We start from the raw sequence: 17633 nt of genomic DNA on the forward strand, positions 1-17633 counted from the left end.
CTCGTCTGGCTACGCTGCGGTATAGGTTTTGCGTTAAAGAGCCACAAACATAGTCGGTACCTACTTACTTAAGTAAGTGGAATGATAAGGCTTTATTACCTACATTAACTCGATTCATCTGCCACACACGATGCGTCAGGTCATCGTGTGTACCAATGTAACCTACCTACCTACCTATAAAATGTATGACGAAATCGTGGGTCGCCCACCAATGAACTATTTATTATAACACTGCCCGATCCCGATGCCCGAGCCCGCGATCTCGAGTAATCTCGACGCATCGCGTTTGGGTAGTTTAATAACCGCTATAATGGCCCCGATTCCTGCAGACACCGCCTAATTTTATTTTAGGTTATATCCGTCATTTTCGTATCCGTCGAAAAGGAAAGGGACGGATAATTCACAGCTCTTAATTTTAGGAAGAATGAGTAAATGAATGAATAACCCGGGCGAATCAAAAGGTACGTCGCTGGTATGCATTCCGTTTGACGTGCTGTCTACTTAACTGTGTCGGGTTATTGACGGATGTAAAATTTTTAGACGGTTGGTTTAGATTTGTGCTTAAAATTGACGTGTGTTCCATAAATTTTATGCTTGTCGATTACCCGTCCCTTTCCTTTTCGGCGGATAAGAAAATGACAGATATAACTTAAAATAAAATTAGATGGTATTTACAGGAATTAGCACCAATATATACCTATAAGCCCTGTAAGCGCGGTGCACTGTTTTGTACAAGATTGTAAACAACTACGTCTCAATTACGTGTGTCGAGCAACTATAGACTTTATGTCATTATAAAGATAAGATCCATTCTGGCTTGTTGCGTTGCGCGAGGTCACGTGTTATTACGATTGTAGGTAGGCAGGTACCTACCTACTGGCTGAGTCGCGCAAACGCAAATGATAGGTCCGATGCGATGCGATGCGTAGTAGGTATGTAGGTAAATCTGCCTATATGTTTGTTACCTCTTCAGACTTAAACAAATGGTTACGTAATGGTAGGTTACATTACCTACGCATCTACGACAATCGCCGTCTGCGTAAAGTTGAAAGCGAAAAGCTACTTTTTCTACCTATAGCTACCTAACTTACCTATTAGGGTATTAAGTAGGTATTATAGATAGTAGGTAGGTATCTTGGTATAGGTACAATAAAGTCGTAAATTTCTGTTTTCATAATATTTTACGTCTTTAATTATTTTAAACCCTACAATTTATGTTAATACGGCTTTATTATAGTTTAGTTACTGAAAATGGTTCGGAATCGAGACGTCTATAGGCACCTATCGAACCTAACTATCATCACAGCCCGGACACTTCATACAAACAACCTATCCTCTACTTTAAACATTTAACTAGGTAGGTAGGTACCTACATTAACTTGTCTACATCTAAGTAGTAGGTAAGTTGTAATTAGCTAGGTACCTAACATTTCAAAAAACTCAAGGTCGGTAGGTATCATTCACGTAATAACTCACTATCACTATACTAAAACCCAATATTATGTAGATATTCAAGCAATAGGTAGGTACCTAACCTACAATAAAAATTTGATTGTATTTGTATTAATTCGGTGGTAGTTAAGTACCTACCTACCCAATTGTAGGTAATAACTTGACAAATTAATTGTGCTTACCTGGTGAGGAAGTGCTTGAGCGATTTTGAAGGTCTTGAGTCTGATATGGTTCTGGAACTGCACTTCTCTGGAGTCTTTTTCTATGACCATTCATTTTTTCATTTCGTACATACTTGATATTGAAATGGTCAATGCATAAATACCTTGACCGCAAATTTTCTGCAGGCAAGTGGGCAATGTTCATATTACCTACAAGAAAAGAATATAATGTTCAATAAAACATAAATAGCCTATAGATGTTCCACTGCTGGATCGTCTCTACCCTCTACCCTCAAATAACAGGAGGTAATCGTTTTGGTGGTAGCCCGGACCAACTATATAATTTCTGAAGCAAAGCTTACTCTTACTTTTTCGGACAAATAAGTGACTTAGTCCGCAATGTCATAACTAAACAAAGATTAATGGTTGGATCTTGGTAGTGGTTGCCTGGAAGAAATTGCTTAAACAGGCCTCCCATTTGTACTGTAGTAGGTATGTTGCATAAATTTTTGTATGTTCTAACTGTTTGTGATCATTAAAAATATTTGATTTGTGATGAATAATCTCACAAAGTAATTTTGATAATATCAGGAACAGTATCCGGACCTCCAGATCATAAGCCTAATGTTCTAATCAATAATACACAGAGGCAGAATCCACTAAAACAGCAACTTTTGACATGTCTTATTAAGTTCTTGTAGTTACCTACCTATACATAATGTATGTATAGATTGGTACCTGCTGAAAGGTGGTCAGGCGTGAGCGAGACCAAGATACTAGGTATACCTCATTTGGGTTCCTGGCTAATGTACACAGTCCCGATGTGTGAAATTGGTATAAAACTGTAGGTTTGGTAGATAGTAATTTATCTTAGGTATCTTTTAAGACTGTATAAGAAGAAATAAATTAATGTTTTATTTTTATTTATTTTCAACTTAAATTAAAAGTAAATGTGTAAGTAGATATCTGGGGGGTCAAAATAGCTACATCAAAGCAATTCATCTAAGAAAGCAATATTGCTATTTGACATTTGTTTGCATCGCACACTTACTTTTATATGCACAAATGTGAAACTGCAATATTGCTTACTTAGATGAATTGCTTCAATGTGGGTATTTTAACCGCCCTGGTCTATAAACTGTTCAATAAAACAGTCCAAAATTCAGAAATAATTATGTACTTGATTGACTTTTTTTAACTTTTGTCCCTTTTATTCCACAGTTCACTTGGAAATATGTGTAATTATGTATGTGTAACTTGGAAATAATAATGCATCGCATACAGTATTGGCATATAGTAGGTACCTACTTTACAAGTTTTTGACTATTCCAGTGCTTTAGTAGTTATAGCAATTGGTTCAGAATCTGGAGGCCCTGAGTTCCCAGTAAGAATATGTTAAAAATCACTAATTAAGATTTTCAAGTTTGATTAGTATATCTATATGCCATGCTAAATTACCCAATTGTACAAAAGTTAATTTAATAATTCCAAATTGACATTGAGCACAATACCTAATTATATTATGTTCTTCAGACAGAAAAAACTGTTCTACTGCTCTAAACTGTTCATCTCAGCTTGATTTTAAGTATTACATTAATTATGGTAAACTAAATGGTGACAAATGATAAACCGATTATCGAAATAATAGTCTAGCAAATAGGGGGAGTGGCAATAACTTTACCACCATGTTAAGTAGGTATTTCTTTTTATTTTATTCCAGTCTTGATTGTCATTGATTCTTTCAAATTGTTTGTTTAATATTAAAAATAAATAAAAGTAAACATTTAACTACTTACCGCAATTCTCAAGCCATACTTTTAGGCGGTTGACGTCATTCCACGGAAAACGGAACATTGACTTCTGTTCCGAAGAATTTGTACAATTATAATAAGAACAATTGTCTGCAGGCATTTTTTATAACCACTGTTCCTGTGTCGCTACGTGAAAGCAGGTTTCATGAAGCCAAATCAAAGTCCGATTTCAGTCCAGGGTCAGTTTGTAAATCACAATACACAAAACGTAGAAGGCGCGTTCGACTCGGAATTCAAACGAACGAAAACAAACATTTTCAAACATAGGTAGGTTATTTGAAAGTTGCGTTTTTTTTGTTCTCAAATTTAGTTTCTAATGATATCTGTAGGTGGTTATATTATTTTTAAAATTTGATATTGTATCTCCCATAATTATTACAACGGAATTACAACTAAACATTTAATAAATTCAATAAAAATGTATTTTGCAAATAAACACAAACTTTTAAAAACGTAATATTTTATTATCTGTGGCAAAGCTAGATCGATGTTGCAATAATTAACGATAGATGGCGCAACTTTAAGCGAGCTTCTTACACACAATTATAGATGGCGTTAATAAAAACGAGACCGTTCAACCCCTCAACAAGCTCCATACTCGACGTAGTTCCGACGTAAATCCGCTAGAGTAACCACTAAATTTAAAAATATAAAAATCTCCATTAAATGCCAATATCTTTGATTAACTTTTGGTTGGAGTATAACTTTTAAATTATAAAACATAATTTTAGTGCCTATTTATCGATTATTGGCTTTTAAAGAAACTTTAATTACAAATCGGTACTATTAGCGTCATCTATTGAAATTTTTTTGAACAATGTTTCCTAATGTTCGCGATGAGAACCCATGATATAAGTATTAACATAAACTAATAACATATAAACATAAACTTCTTCTTCTTCGATAGAACATAAACTAATAACAATTAATAAATAAAAGAATGGCTGGTATTCCACCTCACAACGCACACGATAAGAAGGAGAATAAAAGAATAACAAATTAAGAATAAATATTCCGGCCAAGTAGTTAATGCCATCTGCGGCAAATCTACAATAAGTCACGTCAAAAAAAATAAGAATATCTTAGAATACTATATATTAAAAATACCCTGTCATCTCTCGTAGATACATACATTGATTGAATATGCTCCGTAGCATACGGAGATGACAGAACATTTAGGACACCGATACCGACCCCGCCGGCGCGGCCCCTCATACAGCTCTTATTGCTATCGGCCGCCTAGAGTCGATTATTTTTTTTTTTTGAAAAAAAATCTCTGACGACGCCCTGAGCCCAAGGCTCGGCCCTAAAGCCCTCAGCCCTCAGCGCACCCATTTGTCCGGCCAAGTAGTGAATGACATTTGCAGAAAATCTCCAAAAAGCCACAAAAAATTAAGTAAGAAGGAAGACAGAACATAAGTCATCCATCACATTATTATCATATTATTATCTCATTTAGATAATTGTAATTTACCTATGTAAAATAATTTAATACTAGAAAAATTCAAATAAGGAATAGAAAACATATTTTTTTCTAGAAATTTATGAGGGAACAAGCAGGATCGATAAGATAAGATAAATATTTTATTATTTTTATTATTATTATTCCACCCACTCCATTCCATCTACGGACAACTAGACATCTGCAGGCATTTCATCCTTATGTTGAGGATATACCACCAATCCGCACTAAACGTTTTACCTCTTCCTTTTTAATGCGAACAGCAAATGACTGGAACTGTCTGCCGTCGTCTGTTTTTCCAACTCGTTATACTATGGGAGTCTTCAAGACTAGTGAATAGGCATTTGTTGGTTAAGCGAGACCACATCGTCACTTAGCATCAGGTGAGATTGAGGTCAAACGCCAGCTTATTATATTAAAAAAAAACTAGTCATTATTGAGAGAGTCAATACAAAACATGTTGCATTTTACATAATAACGGGTTCTTACCGCGTTTAAATTAGGGATATGAGACTCCCGATATTTCGACACTGTTGCAAGTGCCATGATCACGGGATGACTGATGAGATTGGAGTTTGGTGCGAGTTCAGATGGTTCCGAACATTCCGATATCAAATACAGAAACAAGCGGCAAAGCGGCAAAGAAAGAGGGTAGACAGATATGTCTGCCCGTAGAAAATTATGGATCTACCTACTCCACTCCAATCTCATCAGTCATCCCGTGATCATGGCACTTGCAACAGTGTCGAAATATCGGGAGTCGCATATCCCTGATTTAAACGCGGTAAGAAGCCGTTATTATGTGTTTTAATTATGATAATAACCGCGTGAACCTAAAACAATGTATGTTGCATTTCAATCAGCTCAGAAACAAAGCATCAGTGGCATTTCCAGCCGAGGCAGTGCATGACACATTGATTTCGCAAATGCAACAGACAAATGCGTTTATGTCTGAAAGCTATTTCGATGGCGGCGGCATATCTCCAGTGGCGTACTCAGTGCTCAATCTAAACATAATAAAGAAGAGACTGAAATCTAACGTGTGGGTTATGAGGTGGATTACCTACCTCATCAATCCTGGTGTCAGGGGTATTATTGAGCCGCCAAAGGCCCCTGACATGACTCATGTAACTACGTACTAACATTAGTAAGTTGTAACCGGGACCAACGACTTAACGCGCCTTCCGAAGCACTGATCATCTTACTTTTGGACAATCCGGTGATCAGCCTGTAATGTCCTAATCAAACTAGGGATCACAAAGTGATTTTTGTGATTTATCCCTCAACCACAGGAGCACGGAAGCCTTAATAGATTTCTTTAATGGAGACTTAAATAGAAATACTCTATACGAGTATTTGACTTTGGAAAGAGTACATTCAAAATGGATGTACAAAAAAATCCTCCTTATCAGCTATTAACTATAAACATGCAAATACTGTTACAAAATAAGTATATGTTATGTCATGTGTTTATCAATATTTTTTGTTTTTGTATTTTGCAGAGCTCAAAATACTGTGTCTAGAAAATTTCTAAAAAAGCAAAGATTTCTAAGCTAATACTATTATAATCTTAAGACCGAATGACTTTTTATAATCCAAACCCCATTGTTTAAGACGTTCGCTGTGTATGAACCACATAAGAGGCAATCAATTTGAAACTCATACGCGCATGACCCATATGTGGGCCACATTTTTTCTTGCCTATGTGTCTATGTACATAAATTCCAATGTGTTTATCGCAAAATAACATTGGACGTGAGAGGTTGATATCTAATTATCAGTTACACAGTGAACGTGTTAACTAATGTGTCTGGAAATCTCGGCATTAAGAGGTTAAAGGTCTGCTGCAATACCAGTTTACTCTATGACTGTATTAGCCAAGGCTGTTTCTATTTAACCGCGGCATGATCCCTAGAGACGCAATCAGGAGGCAATTCTGTTTATTTGGAACTGGGTCACGCAGACCTTCTGTATCTTTGGATGCTCTACTGTGCTGCGAACACTTTTTGTTTTGGCATTGATTAAAAGACATGCTTTCGCGGTTAACAGCGGATCAGTAGCCTAAAATGGCCACATTGAAGCAATGAGGACAAAAACTAGAAGCTCAAAGGCGGCAGCACTGTTGAGTGTTCCTAAATTTTGACAGTTCTCATTACGTACGGTCACGAGTACTAATATGTATACACTTTGCAACCATGTCACATTAACTTTTTTGACAATTTAAACCGTAAGCCTCATTAAATGTCAAATATGATAGTGCGACAGGGTTCTAAAGTGGGTACATGATTTTGCTCATGACTGTACCAGCCCCAATTGCTATGAAATGTGTAGCTACGTGAGTGTATTCCGTCTGAAGGATAAGTTACGAAAAATAAGCAGTCAAAAAGGTTTGATTAAAAATTAGTTATTCTAAGTTCTTCTTTCCGATCTTTAGGAAATGAATATAACACTATGATTTTGCAGTTGAACGCTGTGCAAAGCGTTTTAGTGTAAACATATAACCAACACAATATTTTTGTTCGAAATTTGAGTTTGAATTCAGGATGGGTTATAGATAAAATTGATATCACGTGGTTTCAAGGAGTTGGGCCTTTGGCAAACCAATAATAACCCTGACACCAGTGTTGCTGAGGTTGTAATCCACCCACAGAATCCACCTGACAACCCACACGGTAGAAGCAGATGAAACATTATTTCAAATCGTCATTTAATATATATTAAAAACCAATGAATGAAAGATTTATTATAAATACATTATTGTTCATTATTGTTTGTGTTTGTTTATTACACATTAACTTCTTAACAGCTTTTATACAGTTAATAAAGGCTCTACTAATTATGGAATATTATGCAATAAAAAGGCATTCGTGGAGATCCTTAGGGGAGGCCTATGCCCAGCAGTGGGCGTCGTACGGCTGATGATGATGAAAAAGGCATTTAAAATATCTGAGGAATCATACTACGTTATTATAACAAGATTTTGCAAAATACTCTAAGTAACTTCTATCTTTTAGGTACCTTACACTAGTAGCATGAAAAATATTACCACAAATAATTCAGCCTAGCAACTGGATACCTAAATTTCACTTCATCGTCACAAAATTTCAGTCAGATTAAATTATAAGTTCGACGACGTTCCAGTTGGAGTCAGAACTTTCCATTTCCAAAGTAAAATCAGATTCAACTTCGAATTTGCGAAATTTCACAAATGTGCGGTTAGACCTCATCTAGTTTCCAGACTTCCACCACATTAAAGTAGGTCAATTTAGTCAGGCCCATTCGAAAAATTTAATTATTGACGCTTTAGTAAATATCTGTTTAATCTACCTAGTCTTAGAAACTCCATGTTTACCTACCAAGATTAGTGTGCGCCACTATAATGCTCTAGCATAGAATAAGGAATGGCTCTAGTGAGATATGGTCCTTTAAACGTAACTCACTGTTTAAGTAAGACTTTCTTTGAACAATATCTGATGTGGGGGGGGGGGGGAATTTAAAAAGGCCACATTTAAGGCGCACTTACAATTTACGCGCAAATGTCAAATTGCAATATTGCTTTCTTAAATGAATTGCTTCAATGTGGCCTTTTTAACCCCCCTTTTTTTGCTTCGGAAGGCACGTTAAGCCGTTGGTCCCGGTTACTATTTACTGATGTAATTGAGTAGTTGTTACATGAACCATGTCAGGGGCCTTTGGCGGCTCAATTATAACCCTGACACCAGGGTTGATGGGTTTGGTTTTCTACCTCACAACCCACACGATAAGAAGAAGAACCCCCTGACGCCACATAATCTCTGATGACGCGATGTTAATGCATTCTGTGCCTTATAGGTATACACAAATCAAAACGTGTCTTTGACAATATCACCATCATTAGCCACAATATCTTGACAGATGATGGTAACAGTTGTTGTGCAGCTGTCGTGTTTTGCTGCAGAATCCCTTGTGAGTTATCAAGCCAATAGCATCACGGGTTCTTTTGTCGCATTTCACATAAATAAAACTTGAGTCGGTGGAACAGTGGTGCGAAAGCGAAGCCTTTGTTTCTGACAATAACGCTACAGACAATATTATACGTTATTTGACACAATATTGACAACTGGCGCAAACTAGAGCCGATGCTTTGCTGCATTCAGAGCCATTCATAGTAACGCAGTCGGTTACATTCCGTTGCAAGTTGCGCAATACTCAAAGTGACGTGCCTTCAATACCTCATTCTGTTCACACCTTCGATCCACACGTTGTTTGTCCACATACCCCATTAACCTCAAGCTACGCGGAGACGGTAAATGGAGCATCGCATACGTAAGCTCATGACCCCAATCTATCCCAATTTGGGTACACAGATGTATATCCATCGCAAGATGAACTAAATACCCACACCTCACCGAGCTTTCTGTTCTCTCTCTCTCTCTCTCTATTTAAGAGCTGCGCTCTTGTCGGTGGAGTAACCGCCATTCCTCTCTTCTTCCCGCCAAAACCTTCACCTCCCGATACGACACGACCTGCACCTTCTCTTTTATTTGTTTCATAAATGTTATCCTAGGTCTACCCCTTCCTCTCTTCCCTTCAATTTTTCCTTCTATAATGTTTGTTATAAATGAATCGTATCGTATCAGGTGGCCAATCATATTTCCTCTCCGGTTCTCTATAGTCTTCAATATGGTTCTCTTTTCTTCAACTCTTTCCAGCACTTTTTCATTTGACACCATTTCAGTCCAGCTTATACCAGCTTTCTGTTAGACCAACATAATAGGTGGATGGAGCGTTGCGTAGGAATTTCTTTACGGTAGAGTTTGTATGTATACTTACATACTATTTTCTAATACATACAACGTTACGTAAAAGCCTCCGTGGTCCATTGGTTGAGCTTTGGGGTCACGATCCGGAGGTCCCGAGTTCGAATCCCGGTGGGGACATATCACCAAAATCACTTTGTGATCCCTAGTTTGGTTAGGACATTACTGGCTGATCATCAGATTGTCCGAAAGTAAGAAGATCCGTGCTTCGGAAGGCACGTTAAGCCGTTGGTCCCGGTTACTACTTACTGATGTAAGTAAGTAGTCGTTACATGAGCTATGTCAGGGGTATTTAGCGGCTCAGTAGTAACTGAAACCCTATAGAAGAAGCACCATTGTACTCTTTCCATTTCTCGTCTGTTTTGTACATATGCTATAAAGCATGTTATGTTATGTATCTATATCTTGGAAATAAATTCACCCACCAATTGCCTCCCTGTCAGAGCACCCACAGCAATAAATAAACGAGTAAAACGCAATTGCACTAAATCAAGTGCGGTTTAACGTTGCATGTGCATATCAGAAACACTTTCAGATACAAATCCTAACCGTTATTGCTGCTCTCAGTTCCGCAAACAAAAAACAAACATCGATTTACGAAGGTCTATTTTGTATGGGAATGTTTTGCTAAGATATCCTGCATATAAGCATGGGATTTTCATTTCACGGAAGTTTAGACTTAGAGCATATTGCAATAGAATCACTAATTGTCCTGAAGTAGATGTTCTGATTAATACTATGTACGTCTTGTTGAACTCACGATAATATTGCTTGTTATTTTCAAATACAAAAGAGAAAATGAAATCATCAAATGAGGATGAGTGTACCTGAGCACGGGTGGGTGAGTACTATAAAAATAAAAATCGCTTTAAGTAGAATTAAGTTATGAATTAAAAGATAGAGCCATTCCTATCTTTTAATTAATGACTTAAAATATTTTGATGCAGATGAACTTGACTAGGAAAACTTGACTTAATTCGTTTATGATAAGGTAGTGTTACGTTTGTAAATAATAAATAATAAACAGTTAGGTAGGTACTGCGTAGACGACGGACTATTTATCCAAATATTCCTATCAAAATTATAATAATAATAATGAAGTTAGTAATTATAATATTAGTATATTTATTTTAACATTAAACACTCATTTCTTTCACAATCATAACAATCTAATCCAAACTAATCAAGAAATGTGATACACATTTCCAGTATAAAATTCAGGATCTTTTTAAAACCTTCACTGACAGCGACGTGTCATTGACTTTTCTTACGGATTGACTTGGACTTTGGACCCGCCTATGTAGGTGAAGCGTCAAGGAAGGTGTTAAGGTTTTCTTCTGCCAATATTGGCTGCTTGCTCCATGGTGTCAGGAAGGTTGGCCCCTAGGGTCTCTGGGGTGAGGAAGACCAGGGCCCCTGACACTAAAGCTAGGCACCCGAAAATCGCAAATGGCAGGTCTGCCCACACTTCCTCGCTCTGTGGACAAGAAATAAATATATTTTTCAAAACCAAACTCGTTTTTGAACAATGCAGTCATGAAAAAAGTTAGCGTGATCAAAATCCAAGTACTCAAACTCAGCTAACTGGTGTTGTCATCTTTGACAGGCTTGTCAAATATAAATTCACTACTCTTTATTCAGGACGAAGAAAAATCATGCTGAATTACTTTGGCTTAGAAAACAAGCACGGTACTAACTCATATATACCCGCGGCGAAGAAAAAGATGGGTTACAGTAAAACTGATTGTTCATATTAAATTGTTTTCTCAAAAGGAAGAAATGATTGGATCTTCGAACACCGACGGTCAATAATAATTACCGTTAACGCAAAAATTCCATGGCAAATCTCGACTTAGAACATAATATATGTCACCAACTAACTTAAGTAAGTTCTAACTGGATATTTACAAATACTTAAAACATACATACATACATAAATTCACGCCTATCCTACCGGGGTAAGCAGAGACAATAGAATACCATTTGCTTCGATCCTGACACACTTCTCTTGCTTCCTCCACATTCATCAATCGCTTCTTACACGCACGCCGGTCAGAGTAGATCGTAGTAAACCTTTTCTAAGGACATCTCCAATTTGGTCAATGTATTCTAGGTCTTCTTCTGAAAGCCTTACCATCAACTTTTGCTTTATATACCCCTTTCGCAATTCTACCTCTATTATCCTTACAAAAAGTCAAAAGATTCTAAGATATTCTTTCGAAAGTAAACGAAATCAATATCAGATTCGGAGAACCTACAAGTGTGTATGCTCAAGAAATCTCATAGCCTGTTTCAAGCCGATATAACAAGAAGCGGTATAAACTTAAGAACTGTTCAGATACTCACAAATGCCGGTGTAAGTGGCGCGATTATATGCCCCAGCCTGCCCATCATAGAGGAGAAGGCAAACAGACTGTGTCGGTACTTTGTGGGGTACAGCTCTGCGGTGTACAGGTGGATTGACACCATCACGGTCGATATGCTGCATTTACCAATCAAGTATAGTGTTAGAGAAACAGCGTAGTTGCCTGGAACAAGGAAATGAATACTATTTGACTATTCTTCTTCTACCAATAAACGAATGATTCTTGAACTTGTTTTCGAATTCATATTTGCATCATAAATGATTATCACGTGCTCAGTGGTGAAGGAAAACCTGTAAGAAACTGGCTTTCCCTTCGGTTCGGAAGGTCAGACAGGCAGTCGGTTTTGTAAAAAACCTGACCTGTCAAACCTTCATGTTAGATAAGCAGACCCAGTAAAGACGGAATAACGCTAGAGATATATATTTTTTAATTCTTTTTTTAAGGACTTTTAACAAAGTTCGTTATGCCAGCCCCACCGATCAAGACTGCCTAAAACTGATTAAAAGTCATATTTAGTTCATGCCCCTAAGATGTGATGCTGTTGTGAATGAAAGCATAAATGAAATAAAATATGATTCTCTGCTCGTATACTCTGATAAAAAGGCCTCGAAGATGCCTTTATCACAACTTTTCGTTGTTTAAATGAACACAGCTATTGTGAGGCATTCCGGGTAATATGGTACATATCTTCTCTCTTCCCACAAACTTCGCAGTTTAGGGAGATTATAATGATGTTGTTCTGTATGAGTCTGAAGTGAATAAGACACCAGGCAACAAGACACTAGATGAGGTAGGGTATATAGATCTGCGTACATTAATCGCGCTACCATGGTGCCATAGTAAGATAGGGCCCTTAAGGCTTCGAATCAAAATTGACTATGAACCCGTTCTATGTTGTTTATTCGTTCCCAATCCCGCATAGAAGCTATTTGCAAATACAATATACGGGAAACTGGATAGTATTAGTATGTATTCTAGAGTTAGCTTTCTGTCTGCAAAATCAATTTGTGTAGCAATCCTCTTGCCGGGATTCAAGCCTCTTAACTCTTTCGGGAATTGAACGTGCTGTTTGTTTTGAACAAGATCCGTTGTTTCCACATACAGCACGGGAATCTAACTCTAAGCCATTGGATTCAATTTTCATACTTTATTTAAGGTATAAGTGTTTTTGGTCCAGTTCCAATTCGTTGCAATACCCCTATCATTCACTGATTTTCGCTTTAATATGACTTATCTAATTTTATTTGTGAATATACATACTTTCAAACCAACTCAATTTCACGATTGTACTCGTATACCTATCGGTATGGGTCGAGTCAAAGTTTATGAATATAGCACAGTAATTTGGGTACTTCTGTCTGGAAAGTTTATCGGGGAATTTAAAATTTGGTGCATGACCTGCTCTTTTCAATTTGAACTTTGCCACCTCGTGTGTTTACTGCTGGCGCCGCCATATTAGAAAAATGGCGTTGTATGAATGTACTTTTATCAGTGTTTCTTGTATGTAACAATTTGCCTGTTTTCTTTGATTCTGTTAAATATGCTTTCTTCTCTTAAATTGTAAACCGAAGGATACATTTAATTGGTTTACAAATGTAAATAAATAAATTAAAAAAAATATCACCTCTAAACTATAATAAAAATACTAGGCTAGTAAAACCACTCCATGAGATTGCATGGAGTTATTTATTTCATTAGAAGTATGCACACAGAGATTTGTCGAACATAAATCGCCATTTTGTAAATGGAAATATACTTGACAATGTGATGATAAGGGTTTGACGTCGGAAATGCTAGCACAAAAGAGCCGTAGGAGCGGAAGAATTGACGTGAAAAAAGGGATTCAGCAGTGAGTTACCATGTTACCATGTTTTGTTAACGCATCCCATATCACGATGTACTGCATGCATAATAACTAAGTACCTGACAATATGAGCTTCTTACGATGCTTCCTTTTCTCACCTCCGTTTTCCCCACATGCGAAATTTAGAATTTAGATGGTCCAAGAGATAAGCGTAAAAATCTATATGCAATATCTATCTGATTCTCCAATCAAATCGTATGAGAAATGGCTATACATTGTCTTCTGCGCCTTAAGTAGGCTTTACCCACACTATTAGGGATAACGGGTGTGAGCTTTACATTTGGCTGCCAAATATTTTCCTTTACTGAGGCATTCATACAGTAAGGGTATGTGCCCAATATTCAGGGTATAAGGGTATATATAAAACAAACACATTCAACTTAAATCCAATATACTAGCTTACCTCCAGGAACAAACACGTACGCCCCCATGCAGACAGCACACACCCAGAAGGCTCCAATCAACACTGGCTTCCTTCCGATCCTGTTCATCAGCAGCACAGCCAACCAGAACCCTGGTATCTCCACAGCAGCTACCAACATGAAATTCTGGTACTGATTCCCTACTAAATGCACAGCATTGACACTCAGGCCATAGTATACACACATCGTTGATATCCACCAAATTGGTGACGCAATTGTTCTTACCAAAATTGGCTTATTTTTTAAAACTAGCGACACTAACCAGGGTTCTTTCTCTGGTCCTTTGTTATTGCTATCTTGAGCAATCTGTTTGAAAATTTGTCTACTCTCTTCTGATAATTTCTTTTTATTCACTCTAGCAGCGTCTTCTAGGACTCTTTCAGCATCTTCATACCTTCCTTTGCTCAAGTACCATCGAGCGTTCTCTGGCATTATCCATAAGTAGGTGATGACTATGAACTGAGGTATGTATAAAATTAACGTCATGTGTCGCCAGTAAGGTACGGCCCAGGCGATAGCAGCGAGGGTTACTTGGCCGACAGCGAAGAAGGAACTCATGGTAGCAGCCGCAGCTACTCTGTACTTTGTTCCTACTATCTCCATTGCTGTAAAAATAAAAACGATTACTGTAAATTTAGAGATGTGTATTAGATCTTTTAATACACGGTAATTAATAAAATATATATATTTTTATGGCAATTGGCGAGTACAGACTTTGATTGCAGTTCTCATACTTAATTGAACTGATTTAACTGCTAGTATGATAATCATACTATTTTAATATTATACAAATACACGTACTCGGTATTTAATATTAAACATTAATTCATCAAATTATACACAATGACAATAGGAAAATCTTTATTTTTAGTCTTATCCAATGATGAATGATCGTTAAGTATATTAGGCAAAGGTCATAGTCATTTTCAATAGAAACTCCAATTATCTCAAATTCTTGGAAAGTAAATAAAAACAGACATCACTGCGACAAAAATACTTTATTATCAGTAAGTGTACATAAAATATACTCAACAAACATCGGAAAAAAGTGACGCGGGCGGAATTTTAAAGGGACTGGGGACAGGATACTATAAAAACAAAAAAAAAAAACATTTAAAATTACTCAAGTTCCATTTTTTTATCTATCTGTCACTTCTTACTTTCCGCGCGCACCGACCTGAGATCTCGACTGAGCATTACCACCTCCAATGTTAACACTCTTAGATATACTGATCGAAAGTCCCTTGGAGCCCTGGGAACTTGGTCTATTATTTCCAAAACCAGAATTAGGTCCTCCAATTCCTGGCCTTGAACCTCCAAATCCTTGATTAGAACTTCCAAATCCTGAGTTATGTCCTCCAAAACCTTGATTATGGCCACCGAAACCCTGATTTGGGCCACCAGGTCCTCCTATTCCTCTAGGACCAGAAGGGCTTGAATGGCCACCGCCGATGGAAGTTGCTTGTGCGCTGGCTTGGCTAAAGCTGCTGGGCGCTGGAAAACATACATAAAATTCATTCATAATCGTGTTTGGGTGAGAATGATGAGAAATGATTTTAAAATTTCTAACTCAGAAATTAACCCGCATTTTAGCAGTGTGGTGGAGTATGCTCCAGAACCCCTTCCGGTTTATTGAGGGGAGGCCTGTGCCCAGCCGTATATAGGCTGTTTATGTATGTTACGTATATGTATGACTCAGAAATTATCCGATAATTTCTTGTAAGTATCTTTATAAACAAAAATACCATTGAAACAAAATATTTTTTCTAGATGCAGCGTGCCTTGTAATTTTTTTTAAACTTATTTTAAGCCTGTAAAGAAGAATATAGCCAAACTAAACAAATAATTATTATACAAGCTATTGTGACATTATTCCTTCAATTTTTTGTTGTGGATTCCCGACCGGACTATGACACACAACAGTGTTTTTATTTTGATACACGTTTTAGTGACACTAATCTAAGGAATTTGTGGGTTATAGGTACTTATTAATAAATAGTTATGAACGAACAAATATTATAAAAATGTACTTACCAGCATTTGTAATAGCTACCAACAACACTAATACTCCAGAACAGATCATAATTCGAGCCATGTTGATTGTTATTCACGCTTCGATCAACTGACGCTAAATAGAGTAGTCTCCAAATTTATACTTGTGTATTGACAATTGAAAATTTCGAGTTTAGGTGAGAATTTTAACATCTCTTTAACACTTGCATCAATTTTGATACTTGCCACAACAGGTCGAATTGAAAAGGTTTTAAAGTCGATATTAAATTACTTGACTAATTTGGTAGATCCGTTTTCATTAGTTTTGGGTCCGGGATTTTACCATACGTAAATATTAGCTTTAAAGTAAGTATTAGATAATATTGGTATGCTGAACATAACACTCAAAATAGTTTGAAGCCGTAATCAATTAACTATTTGGATTGGTTTTCATTGAACCCAATTCAAGTCGATATTACGAGTATGTCTGTAGGTAGATATTCCCTTTTACGAGTAATCTATTTCTTCTATCGTATCGTTATGAGACGGACGACCATCCTCAGCAACTCTAGTGTCAGGGTTATATTGAGTTGTCAAAGGCTTTTCTACAATAAGAAGTGATTTTGCGATATTTTCAGGGACTTTCGATAAGAAAATTGCAAACGATGCTTTTTTATCTATCACGCATAGTAGGCGTAACATAGGAAATGTTCTTTGTTTTGTTTAATTAACTAATTCTACCGAATATAGCGTAACAATACTTGTAAGCTACTCTGCATTATGTATTATTTTTCGATTGGCTGTTGCTTTATCTTACTTAATGACTAAATAAAAGGTCATTTAGAAAAATATTGCAGTAGTGACGAGAGATCACAGTTAGATTTTGGAGCTAAAAGTGTTACTATAGTAACATTTATACTTATATAGTGACGTATTTGTTTAGAAGCTATAAGTATTCCGTTCTTATCACAACACAATGGATCTAACCTTTTTCTTTGACGTGACTTATTGTAGATTTTATTTTTATTTTGGCCGGACAAATGGGGAGCGCTCAGGGCATCTAACCATCACAACCTTGATAATAAGTAGGTACAAACTATATCAACATATTATGTGAAAAAATATTTTACTTCGTGTAGACTTTAAGGTCAATGGCTTCATCGCTGGTAATGCTGGAGTTGTTATTGAGCGAGCCACCAAAGACGTATGACATAATTAATGTACTTAACACATTCATAAGAACAAATCTTTGTATAGGTCTAAAATCTTAACGTCATGAAATGAAATAAGACTCACACATAATA

General features: G+C 36.8%; 2 protein-coding genes across 2 annotated transcripts; both read right to left on the reverse strand.

Annotated features, from left to right (window-relative positions):
• Positions 1-10827: 10827 nt before the first annotated feature.
• LOC126367442 (organic cation transporter protein-like) lies at positions 10828-14968 on the reverse strand. The gene is made up of 3 exons (XM_050010954.1): positions 14319-14968; positions 12032-12213; positions 10828-11162 (listed from the first exon to the last, which is right to left on the reverse strand). The coding sequence occupies exons 1-3, from the start codon at positions 14938-14940 to the stop codon at positions 11010-11012; spliced, it is 957 nt and encodes a 318-aa protein (XP_049866911.1). The 5' UTR covers positions 14941-14968; the 3' UTR covers positions 10828-11009.
• Positions 14969-15316: 348 nt separating this feature from the next.
• LOC126367445 (ATP-dependent RNA helicase glh-1-like) lies at positions 15317-16473 on the reverse strand. Its single transcript, XM_050010958.1, has 2 exons — positions 16372-16473; positions 15317-15831 (listed from the first exon to the last, which is right to left on the reverse strand). The coding sequence occupies exons 1-2, from the start codon at positions 16430-16432 to the stop codon at positions 15494-15496; spliced, it is 399 nt and encodes a 132-aa protein (XP_049866915.1). The 5' UTR covers positions 16433-16473; the 3' UTR covers positions 15317-15493.
• Positions 16474-17633: the final 1160 nt, after the last annotated feature.

Source organism: Pectinophora gossypiella, chromosome 6 (genome assembly GCF_024362695.1).
Source record: "Pectinophora gossypiella chromosome 6, ilPecGoss1.1, whole genome shotgun sequence".
NCBI lineage: Eukaryota > Metazoa > Arthropoda > Insecta > Lepidoptera > Gelechiidae > Pectinophora > Pectinophora gossypiella.